The sequence below is a fragment of the Castor canadensis genome, chromosome 13 (assembly GCF_047511655.1).
Source record: "Castor canadensis chromosome 13, mCasCan1.hap1v2, whole genome shotgun sequence".
Lineage (NCBI taxonomy): Eukaryota > Metazoa > Chordata > Mammalia > Rodentia > Castoridae > Castor > Castor canadensis.
The window spans coordinates 91,944,312-91,957,583 of NC_133398.1; the positions used below are offsets into that span (position 1 = coordinate 91,944,312).

At 38.5% G+C, this 13,272-nt stretch overlaps 1 protein-coding gene across 8 annotated transcripts; it reads left to right on the top strand.

The window, feature by feature from the left end:
• The first annotated feature begins 8 nt into the window (after positions 1–8).
• Hnrnpk (heterogeneous nuclear ribonucleoprotein K) lies at positions 9–11,563 on the top strand. Of its 8 annotated transcripts, none has more exons than XM_020173698.2 (16): positions 9–168; positions 2,250–2,334; positions 2,746–2,843; positions 3,372–3,428; positions 4,985–5,028; positions 5,894–5,966; positions 6,446–6,517; positions 7,016–7,129; positions 7,392–7,520; positions 7,867–8,174; positions 8,283–8,337; positions 8,584–8,667; positions 8,915–8,930; positions 9,012–9,094; positions 9,498–9,667; positions 10,380–11,563. In XM_020173698.2, exons 2-16 carry the CDS (start codon positions 2,277–2,279, stop codon positions 10,411–10,413), a joined length of 1,395 nt encoding a protein of 464 aa, XP_020029287.1. In that variant the 5' UTR covers positions 9–168; positions 2,250–2,276; the 3' UTR covers positions 10,414–11,563. The 8 variants fall into 8 exon arrangements, with proteins under 8 accessions (XP_020029287.1, XP_020029289.1, XP_073908379.1 ...); XM_020173700.2 differs by lacking the exon at positions 9–168 and adding an exon at positions 364–516; XM_074052278.1 differs by lacking the exon at positions 9–168 and adding an exon at positions 364–516 and having other exon boundaries at positions 10,440–11,563.
• Positions 11,564–13,272: the final 1,709 nt, after the last annotated feature.

Here is a 13,272-nt window from a genome sequence, read left to right on the forward strand (position 1 = left end):
TCTCGCGAGACGTTTTCCCCTTCTCCCCCTCCCCCCAACTAGTGAGTGCGCGAACGGGAGAGGAGGCGGGCGCTCCAGTCGACAGCATTGCGGACGCCATTATCCTCTGTTACTCTGCGGCACCGACTTCGACATTTTGCTTGCATCTCACTTGTTTGCGGCTTATAGGTAATTGGAGTTACTGGGGCTTGGTTATTCTGGATTCGGGAAGGGAATCAGTCCCTGAAAGACTGAGTTGGCTTTTTCTTATCCGGGTTTTCTCCGGCCCGTGGCTTTACAGCCCGAAGGGAGTCGCCGGCGGGAGGCGGGGTTCCTGGAGCCTCGGTCGTCTTGATTGACGCGACCTTGGGCCAATCGCTTTGCTTTCGCACCACCAACGAAGCCTGGGCAGCCAATCGAGCGCGACCGCGGAGTAGGAGGCCGCGAGAAGGCGGGGGAGGGGAGTGTTCTCGTTCTCTGTGTCTGGCTGTGACCGTTTGAGGCGGCGCGGCTGGTAAAGAACGGCGGACTTGCGGGGTGAGGAGCAATACTAGACGAACGGCGCGTGGGTACGAGAGTCGGGGCGCAGATTTTCCGCTTGAGGGGGGCCGTTCTAGGGGCTCTTTAGTGGTTGGCCGCTTCTTGGAGGGGGAACGTTGCCCGGCGTCCCCTCCCCCACCTCCGCCATTTCCCTGAGCGTGTATCTGCAGTCGGCGTTGTGGTACTAAACTTCGAGTAATCGTGAGGCATGTGTCTAGGATGAACTGTAGTTGTGCGACACGGAGAGTAGGCCTTACTGTAGGAAGAAAGCGCCGGCAGGCGGGACCGTGAACCGGAGAATGCCGCGGGGGCGCCACCTCCGCTCTTTGTGTGCTACCCGCAGAGCTTGGGCCTCCTGGCCGGGGTCTGAGCGGGAGCGGGAGGGATGGAACGGCCGGGGCTTCCGCGGTGGTAGCTTTGTCTCCGGCCGCGGGGGGTGCGGGGGATGAGATTTCGGGACCGCGTGGTGGGTGGGGGAGGGGTCCGCGCTCGGCTCCGCCTAGTAGCACGTAGTCGCCATTACGCGGGCCGCCATTTCCTGCCGGATCCGGGTGAGGAGGGGTGCGGCGCCTTGGTTCGCTCGCCTTCCAACTGTTGGGGTTCGGGTGTTGTCTGTTCCTTGGGGAGGTGCGGAGAGGAGGGCACGGCGGGTTTTTGCTGGACGAATTTCGGGGTCTGAGGAGTGGGGACTGACCACAGGAACGGAAGGGTGACCCGCGAGCAGCGACGTTATCTTTACGGATAAAACCTGCAGTCTTGGCTCAAATTATTCCTGAACCTTCCAGCACACCTCAGAAACAGTTTTGGACCGGAAAGATGTCGTTTCGGTGGTTAGGGGAGAGAGGCGACGGACGTTTTGGAAGACTGGGAGGCATAAGTGTTGGCCTAACGTTAGGTCTTCGCGGTCCAGCTGCCCGTTTAGCAGTGCTCCATGTCCTCGCTCTCAGCTCTGTCACTGAGCGGCTTTCGTGTTGGAGGTATAATTGTTGGTTATATGCTTTTTAGCCTCATTTAAAATACTCCGCTAGCAACGGTATTGGGTTTCAAGGGCTCCATTACCTTTGTTGAATAATAGTTGTGGCAGTTTGAGTCTGCTCCTTAAGCAGGATTTTAGATTTAACCCTCCAGCAGATTGAACTAGTTGTATGTTTGACGTTTGCCGTTGGTTGTATTTGTAGACTTTGGAGATTTCAGAGCATAGCGTTTTGAGCCATCAGTTTAAAAAAAAAGGATTAGGACTTAAAAGTTTTATGAAGAATGAGGTGCAGTGTCTCTTCATAGATTTGTGCTTTGTACTTCGTGGACAAAATTAGGTTCTTTTCAGGCTTTAACAGTAATGAGTCATAGTGAGGCGCAATCTGATGGCTAAATATTAGTGCTTTTTTTGTTTGTTTTTTCAAAAATCAGACTCCTTTGAATGTTGGTGATGGTTGTTAAGAACTGATTCGATGAAGAGTCAACTTTTCAGAAATGGTTAATCGGTGTTGTGTCAAGAAATTAGTGTTCAGTAATAAGAATAATAAAAGCAAAACTGATTAATGACTTTAATAGGCTACTAAAGCACTAGGGTGTCAGTTCTCGGTCCTGTTCAGAACAGTGCAGTTCTGCTCAACAAGGACATATAATAACTGGTACGTTCTAGAAGCAGTATTGTTTTTAATTGAAAGCATTTAGCAAGATACACAGCTTGCTTCCCGATAAGCCAAATGAACTAGTTTCTTTTTCAACAGATCGGTGTCTCCATTTAATACAAGAAAATGGAAACTGAACAGCCAGAGGAAACCTTCCCCAACACTGAAACCAATGGTGAATTTGGTGAGAAAGCATTTTAATTAAAATAATTTTATATTTTTTCTTTAATTGATTTCGTTTTTACATTATGATTTGTGGTGTAATGCACTATCATTTACATAACTTAATTTCATAGTCCTAGATACTTGTCAGTATATCTTGGCTGTTTATGAACAAGAATTAACCATGTTGTGCATAGAGAACAGATAAAACAGTAGTCAATAAATTAAATTTTTTTCCTTCCATTTTGTGCTTTCTAATCTTTTGAAGCATTTGTTACAATATCTGGGGTTTAATAAAGTGTTAGTACAAAGGAGGGTGAAGAACAAGACTTCACAGTAGTGCCTTTAGCTGTTTTGAAACATTAATACATTACCAAAAAATCTATTGCAACTACAGATCAAAACTTTGATAAATTTGTACGTTAATTTCTAGGTAAACGCCCTGCAGAAGATATGGAAGAGGAACAAGCTTTCAAACGATCTAGAAACACTGATGAGATGGTTGAATTACGCATTCTGCTTCAGAGCAAGGTACAAACTTAATCTTGAAAATTTGAAAGTGAAAATTAAGCTCATTTAGCTCTCTGGGGAGTTTTTAGGACTTTGCAGACTGATGAATATAAAAAGTTTGTGTAGCTCTTCTTTGTTAACTTTTTTTTTTTTTTTTTACTTTCATGTGTAGTTCTTTCTAAACTGACTTGAAGATGTTGGTAATGGTGTTTTGCTAATCAAGGTGAAAGCCATTGCTACAATGAGCCACTACAGGGTCAAATTAGGAGTGTCTGAGGAATGATTCTTAAGCCATTAAATGCTAATTACATTGTGTGCTCCCTAGGAAACATTTCAATTAACATGTTTTCATAGGTACCTACTATTTAAATTTTTGACTTGTTTTACAAATGGGTATTGTGAAATTGATCTATATTTAAATATATGTACCCATAGTGTTAATGGCATTTTGAATATTCTACAGTAGTCTTTATTATTTAGTACTGAGCACATAGGAGATTTTGGTTAAAGTTAAAAGTACAGACACACTATTTTTTTTATATTTTCCAGAATGCTGGGGCAGTGATTGGAAAAGGAGGCAAGAATATTAAGGCTCTTCGTACAGACGTAAGTATTAATTTAAGCTACTAAACAAGCAGATTGTTTGTTTTTCTAGAAGTTTAAAGGTATCCATCATAAGACTCACCTAATGTAGTACAAACTATTTAATAATTTATTACATAGTTGATTTCAAGATTTGCTGTTCCTGTTTTAATAAAAGCCTGAGTTCAGTAAGGTAAGAGGTTTATATTAAACCTCTCCACTATCTAATAAGATTCTACCAAATGATTGCTTCAAGCAAAATAACATCTTAACTAGAAATAGTGACAAAATGTGAAAACCCTTAATCTCACCATTCCCCAAGCGTGTGAATCAATTACAGCATTACTGAAGACCATTGTAGGTAGCTGAATAAACCCAGAAATTACTTCCTTTCTTAAAAAAATTGTCCATCTGTTCTTTAACAGCTTACGTGGAGCAGAGAGGTTTTAATGTTGAGGTTGCATGGTTTAAATACGTATAAAGAATAGAGTAGGCACTTAATTGTACAATCAGGAAATCATTTGTCAATGCCTATGATTTGTTTGGGTCTTCATAATTTATAGTGGGTTGACTCTTGTGATTAGACACATTGAATGTTAGCAGTATCAGAGTGTGTCTATAGGACATGGCTACACCAGAATTTCTAAATTTTTTCTCATAGTGTACACATTTCTTGATGTTTTTCTTGCTAAAATTGAGGCAAATAACTTTGTGTTGAGTACTTATTTAACAGTATTTCATTTCTCTCTTGGTCGCAGATCTTTGTATGTTCTCTTGATAACTGTAAACTGAACTTAAAATTTTGTTTTAAAATTTATAAACCTACCTATTAAGGTCAATTAATGCATTTTAAACTTTAGGAAACCAAACCAATCTTTTATTACTGGGGGTTTTGGGGTGGGAATTTTTGTTTTGTCTTTTATGAATCTGTCTCCTCTTAATCCAGATGTTCTATAAATTATCTGGGTTATTTCCCCATTTTCCTCAAGTGAACTTTGAGTCATGACAGGTTTTGTGTCTACCCTCATGAGCCAGCCTGCTACTGAAACATCATTTGTTTTTTTTGGTTTTGGTTTTGGTTTTTTTTCTTTTTGTTTTTTTCTTTTTGGTTTTTTTCCTTTTTTTGTTTTGTTTTGGTTTTTTTTTTCTTTTTTTTTATTTTATTTTTGGTTTTGTTTTTAAAAAAAAAAAATAGAACCATCATTTAAGGTCCTTAAATGTTAAGCCACAGTCAGGTATAGAGAAGTCCATTAATGTGTTAGTCTTCAGAACAACTTAAGCTTGTTTCATTAATTGAGAGTATGAGTATAGTTTGTATTAAATTAAAATTTATTGCTTTTCCCCCTTTTCCCTCTCCTTGTTTTTTTGGCCATATATCTCCGTTGCCCATGTACTGGATCGACTTACCCCTGCGTTGCCCACCATGACGTTGGCCCATCCGCCCCTGAACGCCCATGTGAAAACCCTGGTTGGCTATGCCCAAAAATGTGCTCGTTGCCAAACGGGTACCATACTTGACAACTTCTGATTGAATGCCCATGCCCAATGCCAACATCCACGAACGCCAATGACCAATGCAGTACAATGCCAGTGTTTCAGTCCCAGACAGCAGTGGCCCCGAGCGGTATGTCCCAACAGTTTATGCCTCACTGCCTGATTAGAAAGAGAGAAATGTATTTTATTACCTGCCTTTTATATAATTAAATAGTATCCCCTTTAGACGGTGTATTGTTTTTCAAGTTTCTGTCTTATTTTCCCCATTAAGTCTTTTTGTCACTGAACTTTTACCGTGAGTTGCCCACCCAAACGATCCACTAATTTTATTTCGATGGAAGGAGCACAGCTTCAAGTGTTGCATATTTGCTGCATTGTAAATCAAATTGTTACCCAAGTAGTCTCTCGCTCTGTCTTTGTGGCCCACCTTGCTTCCCAACATTGCCTGTTCATAATTTTTTCTGATGAAATGCTAACTCTGGTTCACTTTCCTTCACTTCTCATTTGTGTTGTCTTTGTTTTGTCTTGCATTTGTATTTGTTTTCTTGCAGAGCCCATTAGTAATCTAATTTCTAACTGGTATCCATAACCTTACTCCAAATACAATGTTCACCACTTGCATATTCCCCACTTTGCCTAAGAGAAGGTGTGCCAGTTTTACCAATGTAACAGCGAGGGTGTCCTTAACTTGGTGGCGGGGAACATACGTATTCAACTCTGCTTCAGTTCTGGTCAATTTATTGCCCACTTATTCTGAGCCCTTCCAAAAGCCCATTCTCTGTCTCTCTCCAAGTCTCCTAATAGTGTTACCATGTCTATATTGGGCATAAAATGCATGTGAAAAAAATCCATAAATAGGCTACTTTAAATGGGGAATATTAAGTAATTGTTATGTTACTTTTCTGTAAAAGTTTATGTGATTGCTGGTGACAAACACAAAACTCATTTTCTTTTCCAACTTTTTTGTACTATCTGGTATTTGTGATGTTTGACAGCATATTGAGCATCAGTGCTGATATTGAAACAATTGGAGAAATTCTGAAGAAAATCATCCCTACCTTGGAAGAGGTAGGCTCATACTTTTTTAAATGTATTTGGCAATATGGGGGTTCAAGTGTTTTATTGGGGCATAGTGGGAGAGGGGAGAGAGTGGGTTAAAATGGTTTGTAACAGTAACATCTGTGTGTTGTGTAGCTTTACTGTACATGAGTTACTGTTTTTAAAATCTCAGGCTGGCCACTACTGAAGTAGTAAATACGAACTACTTGTGGTCATAGGTTCAATATATATTTAGTTTTAGGTGGGTTTTTTAAATTAGGAATGTGGAAATATGTTGAAAGAAAGATGTAGATATAACTAGAGGACGTTAAGATTCTGTGTAATGATTTATTTACTAGGTATACATAGAAAAGAATTTAAATTGGGTCTTATTGTTAGCAGTTTTCTTAATAGATTTAAAATAAATTGTAGTGGCTTTACCAATATATGCGACAATAGCCTGATCACGCTAGACACTTAACCTATTACTCTTATTTTTCTACTTTCAGGGCCTGCAGTTGCCATCACCCACTGCAACCAGCCAGCTCCCGCTCGAATCTGATGCTGTGGAATGCTTAAATGTATGTCATAGTGCCATTGAACCCCACTGAAGTATGGAGCCTGGCCCATAGGATCAATTTTATTTTTAACATAGTGTACTTTTCCCATCTCTAGAAAAAGGCTTAAAAACATGATACATGAATGGTCTTACAACTCAACTGTTGACCCTGCTCCATGCTGCAGTGGGAATTAACTACATTTGCAAAGTGCTTTGCAGTCATTTTTATTATGGTGTTATTTTAATGTTAATAATAATTTTGTGGTAACAGCGACATGCTAAATGGCTGCAGTGTGGGTATGGTGTTGCAGGACCTGAAAATAAAATAATTTTTAAGGTGGTGCAGAATGTCCTTTTTGGGCCTGGCTATTGAGGATAATAAGCACATAACTGGTAAAGTTATTGAAATATAAATTCAGGTTGCTCTCTGCAACAGTATATTATTGTTATGCTTATAGCTGATAAGTATATATTGTAGTTATTGATAACAAACTAAAATTTTACAACTCTCCCTCCACAGTATCAACACTATAAAGGAAGCGACTTTGACTGCGAGTTGAGACTGTTGATTCATCAGAGTCTGGCAGGAGGGATTATTGGGGTCAAAGGTGCTAAAATCAAAGAACTTCGAGAGGTAAAAGCATTGTTTTTTTTTCCTGTTGCTGTATTCCTTACTGAAAATGGGGTTCTAAAGCACTAAATTCTATAGACAGTACTGTTACTTTCTAAGATTCCTTATCATTTATCTAATTGGCTTTTAAGACCAAGGTCTGGCAGTCTAGACAAATTGTTTTGTCTTAACTTTTTTTGTATTAGAAGGGATTGGTGGAGCCTAGAAAACCTATTTTTCAATGTGTTTCATTTCTTCTAACAAATTTTTCTTTTTGTAAACTCAGAACACTCAGACAACAATCAAGCTTTTCCAGGAGTGCTGTCCTCATTCCACTGACAGAGTTGTTCTTATTGGAGGAAAGCCTGATAGAGTTGTAGAGTGCATAAAGATCATCCTTGATCTTATATCGGAGGTAAATAACCTTGTTACATTCAATTTCGTGAAACTGATTTCTGCAAAAGTAGTTTCACAATATTTGGACTAATGTTTACTTGCCCTTTTCCTAGCAATTTTATGTTGCCTGGCTTTACATACAGCCCTAATAGTGCTACTTTTGTATCATTTTACTACATTGCACATTTCTCATCTGATGTGCCTCCCTATGGATCATAGACTGGCCCAAGATACTAGTCATCATAGCCTTCGAGTGGTCACTTAACAGACCTTGACCCCATTGCATTGTGTGCTTTGTAGGTTCATCTATAAAATGCTGCCATTTCTCCTTCTCAAATCTGTAAGGTTTTTATTTCTGTTTTTAGTCTCCCATCAAGGGGCGTGCACAGCCTTATGATCCCAACTTTTATGATGAAACCTATGATTATGGTGGTTTTACAATGATGTTTGATGACCGCCGTGGACGTCCTGTGGGATTTCCCATGCGAGGAAGAGGTGGTTTTGACAGGATGCCTCCTGGTCGGGGTGGACGCCCCATGCCTCCCTCTAGAAGAGATTATGATGATATGAGCCCTCGTCGAGGACCTCCTCCTCCTCCTCCTGGTCGAGGTGGCCGGGGTGGTAGCAGAGCTCGGAATCTTCCTCTTCCACCACCACCACCACCTAGAGGAGGGTAAGTTTTTTTAATCTACAAGTCAACATAAAAAGCTAGATGGAATAGTGGAAATTTTTTATATGTGTGGTGGATAAATTGAGATTATAACAGATGTTATGTTTACAGAGATCTAATGGCCTATGACAGAAGAGGAAGACCTGGAGACCGCTATGACGGCATGGTAAGAACTGCTCATTTATTAGTATGTTTGTGAGGGCTGTGAGGAGTTCCTAAAATCAGATTGTTAACATTTTGCTGAGTATTAATGGCAATTGAGCAGCTTTTCTTACAGTTGAAATACTTAGACATGTAGTCATTTCTATTTTAAAATTACTGAAACTCCAAAAAACTTTCTACCTGTAGAAAAATGGTAACCATGACAAGTATGATAGGTTAATGTTAATTTTATTTCTGTTGCTTAACACAGGTTGGTTTCAGTGCTGATGAGACTTGGGACTCCGCCATAGACACATGGAGCCCATCAGAATGGCAGATGGCTTATGAACCACAGGTTGAGTATCTTTGATACTGTGCTTATCGGTAATACAAGATATTTGCTTACCAATAAGTGTTTCTCCTCATGTTTTTTGTTTCTTGTTCTGTACCTAAATCCATTTTGTTATTACTATTTACTTGGAATAAACTAGAGAAGATAGGGGAGAATTATGATTTCTTAAGCTTATAGGGTTTTTATCAGTATTAAAATGGCTTGTTATTTTGAAAGTAAAGTAATAACCTATTTTTTTCTTTGTTTCTAGGGTGGCTCCGGATATGGTAAGTTTTCTCCTTTGTGAAATCAAACATTATTTCATGCTTATTTTTTAAGATGAACTTACTGCTCATTGTTTAAATCAGATTATTCCTATGCAGGGGGTCGTGGCTCATATGGTGATCTTGGTGGACCTATTATTACTACACAAGTAACTATTCCCAAAGATGTAAGTATCCTTAATACCAGGAACATTTAGTAAAACATTTTCTGTTTATTTCCTGCTCCTCTTAAATTTCCTTTAAACTCCGAAGGATTTAACCAAAATTACTAGGATTGAGATTGTTTATTGTCTTCAGCGTGAGATAACCACTACAGTTTTGAGTCTTGTAAAGGGAATGTTAGCATGTGTAGTATAAATGCATTGTAGTCTGAGCTTTGACTACTTTACAGTGAGCCAGTCCGAATAAAAACCAGTAAATGTGAAGGGGGTTGTACCTAGGTGAATTCAGCCTCTTTACTACTTGAGCCATTCCACCAGCTCCAGTGATTCTTTGATGATCATTGATTTATACCGATTACATATTTTCTTTAAAAGTTTCGTGAACATTTGTATTTTTAAATCTTTTCAGTTGGCTGGATCTATTATTGGCAAAGGTGGTCAGCGGATTAAACAAATTCGTCATGAGTCGGGAGCTTCGATCAAAATTGATGAGCCTTTAGAAGGATCTGAAGATCGGATCATTACCATTACAGGAACACAGGACCAGATACAGAATGCACAGTATTTGCTGCAGAACAGGTCAGTTTCAATAAAGCTTTGTGTTACATTTCCACACTAAAACCTTTGAAAGCTTTTCTTAATTGATTTTTCTTTTAGAAACCATGGTGTTTCGGTCATTTGGGAACCTAACTTCTAAACATTCTAATATTCTAATAGCTTTGCTTTAATTTTCTTCTGCTTTCTTACTAAAACTGAAGACAATACTAATCTTGCTGGAAGAAGCCTTAAACCAAGCAAACTTCTCATTTCCCTGGTGAAAACTGCTGCCAAAACCACTCGTTATAAATTATACAGAGCCTGTAGAAACTATAGAAGATACATTGGATGTTGACCTAGTTCTGTGTGGAAGACTAGTGATTTTGTTGTTTTTAGATAACTAAATTGACAACAAATCACAGTCTGCCATATGGCACAGGCCACCTCTACAGGACAAATGATTGGTGCTGTAAAATGCAGCATTTCACACCTTCCTGGCATTTCTGTGTCTTTGCTACCAAATATTAACAACTTTCAGTTTCATTTTCTTGATTCTGCTCTACTAATGTCTGATTAATCATTTTTCTTGAATTTTATATTGCTTTAATTTATAGTAGCTAATGTTTTTTTAAAGTCTTCTAATTTTAATAATGGACATGTTTATTTTAATTTAGCATTAAAATTGTCTTAATGTTGAATGAGATGTTACGAACAAAAATTCTAATTCGTACTTTTTTTTTCTTTTCTTTTATAGTGTGAAGCAGTATGCAGATGTTGAAGGATTCTAATGCAAGATATTTTTTCTTTTTTATAGTGTGAAGCAGTATTCTGGAAAGTTTTTCTAAGACTAGTGAAGAACTGAAGGAGTCCTGCATCTTTTTTTTTTATCTGCTTCTGTTTAAAAAGCCAACATTCCTCTGCTTCATAGGTGTTCTGCATTTGAGGTGTAGTGAAATCTTTGCTGTTCACCAGATGTAATGTTTTAGTTCCTTACAAACAGGGTTGGGGGGGGAGGGTGTGCAAAAACTAACATTGAAATTTTGAAACAGCAGCAGAGTGAGTGGATTTTATTTTTTGTTCATTGTTGGTGGTTTTAAAAAAAAAATCCCCCCATGTAATTATTGTGAACACCTTGCTTTGTGGTCACTGTAAACATTTGGGGGGGGGCAGGGAGGAAAGTAACAATAGTTCACATGTCCCTGGCATTTGTTCAGAGCAGTGTGCAGAATGTAATGCTCTTTTGTAAGAAACGTTTTATGATTTTTAAAATAAATTTAGTGAACCTATTTTTGGTGGTCATTTTTTTTTTTTTAAGACAGTTTTCAAATGGTAGCTGAATTTTCCATTCCGCCCCTAAATACTAAGTTTGATTTTCAGCTCCTCTGTTGGATATAAATGCACCTCTTGGATATAAGCAAAGTATATTGACAAATTCAGTTCGGGTGATTTCTTGATGGTTTGAAAATCCATTGTTTGGGAAGAAATTCCATCATACACATATTCATGCTTACAATAAGCTAGGGATTTTAGTTTTCTGTTAGTTATAAAGAACCAAGGTGGGGAGCGGTATTAAAGTAATAATACAAATTATATTCCAGATGTCTGATTGGCAGCAAATTTTATTGGTCATATTTAACATTTGGTTGTGGAAGTGGCTGATGCTGAATAAATTCTGGTTATTTTTTATTAAATAATTTCTCACCTATAGATTTAAACTGTTAACCTAGTGTCTAACTTTGTAAAAATATATATATACTTGTTTTTCCATTGTATGCAAATCAAAAGAAAAAGATGTACCATTTTTCTGTTGTATGTTGGATTGTGTAGGAAATGTTTGTGAACAATTCAAAAAGTTCCTGTGGATGTTTTGTGTAGTATTTTGGCATTTGTATCAATAGTTTAAAATTCACTTCCAAATAAAACTCCCATGATGCTAGATTTGATGTGTGCCCAATTTAAAAGGGGTTCATTGATAACTGAAATCATTCCTCATGTAAGAAAATACAGTAGTCTCAAGTTACATTTTTTTGTATGAAGTATCTTTATAGCACTTAAAAGTCTACCTCTCATACCTGAGTGAAGTTTTTTTGTTTGGGTTTTTTTATTTTCTGCTTTACTTTTTCTGGTAGGGTCTTGGATTTTTTTTCCCTTGGGGTCAACCTTAGACCACAGAGATGCCTCTGTGGTGGCATGCAACAGGCTGCTGATGTTACTGGTTGAGATTGGGTGTTGGGGAGGGGGGGGTGGTCTCACTTACCCAAGCATGTACCAGCACGCCTGGCCATAAAGTGGTTTTGAATGAGTTTCTAATTAAGTTACTAGTTTGATGTTTGAGAATATTGAAATTAATGTAGAATAACTCCAAAGCATTGTTCCTGGTATGAACAGCTCTTAAACTTATTATCTGTTGCCTTCAAGTATAATTTTGCAATTTGGGAAAGAAGCATATAATGTGATCTAGGCAGTATTTTGAGTACACATTAAGTAGTGCATGCAAATAAAGCATTATAAGGGAATTAAAGTGACACTCTAGTTTGTAGAGAGGCATTAGAGTTACTGGTTAGTAGTACATGTGAATTAAGTATCAAAACCCCTAAGATGACTGCTGTCTATGATCTGGTTTCCCCAAAGGTTGGGAGTAGGCTTCATTGGCATATGAATGTTAATTAACCTTTCCCTGGGGTACTTTAAGCATAGGTAGGTTGGGGTTGCTTAGGGTAAAATGAGTCCTCCCTAGAGAATAATTACCACTAGTAACAACTGAGTCAAATTGTTAGTCCTACTGGAGAAAGCATCCCTGGAGAGGCTTTCATCAAGTCGTTGAGAATTGAGTAATGTAAATAAATAGACTGTTAAAAATGTTTTAATGTTTGCCTCAGCATAATTCAGACCTTGATCAAAAAATAATACGGTATGGATAATTAAAAGTATACAGTTTGGGAAAAGGAGACCTTTTTCCTTGCCATTATTTTTGATTGGTAAATGATGTTAAGTAGGGTTATTGGACTAGAGGGAAGTCTCGAATGGAGAGAAGTGAACATAAATTCTTAAAATGCATTAAATGGGGCACTAGATCAATGTGTAGAAGTAGTGCATACTACTAAAACTTCAAGGATCTATACATAAGGCATCAAAAGTGCTTTTAGCATAACTTTGAAAGTCTTAAGTCTTAGTACAAAAATGTCAACAGAGATGCAAATAAGATTGTACTAAAGTTCAAAAGCAAAGCCTTTCCTTAACAAAAAGTGAAGGCAGGAGGGGCTTAATTTAAAACCAGCCTGAACTATAAAGCAAGAACCTGTCAAAAAAACAAGGATTTGTCTGGTCACCAGTAGCTCACAAAAGAGGCAGAGACCAGGAGGATCATGGTTTGAAGCCAACCCTGGACAAGACTATGGAAAATACCCAACACAAAATAGGGGGTGGTAGAGCACCCGTGCCCTGAGTTCAAACCCCACTAACAACTTCCCCTCCTCCACCAAAGAAAAGGAATTAGGATAGCTCCAGGAGACAATTCTCTAGCATGCATACAATGCCTTGGGTTGGATTCAATCTCCAGCTCTGCAGGAAAAATTTTAATATCCTGTGTCTAATGCTCAAAAGTCATTGTTCCACAAATAAGGCCTGTTTTAAACCGCATAGGGGCT

Coding starts and splice junctions, on each gene's coding strand:
- Hnrnpk (XM_020173698.2), top strand. CDS start 2,277: ATGGAAACTGAACAGCCAGAGGAAACCTTCCCCAACACTGAAACCAAT. Junction 3,429..4,984: donor TTAAGGCTCTTCGTACAGAC/GTAAGTATTAAT, acceptor TGACCAATGCAG/TACAATGCCAGTGTTTCAGT. Junction 9,095..9,497: donor AAGTAACTATTCCCAAAGAT/GTAAGTATCCTT, acceptor AAATCTTTTCAG/TTGGCTGGATCTATTATTGG.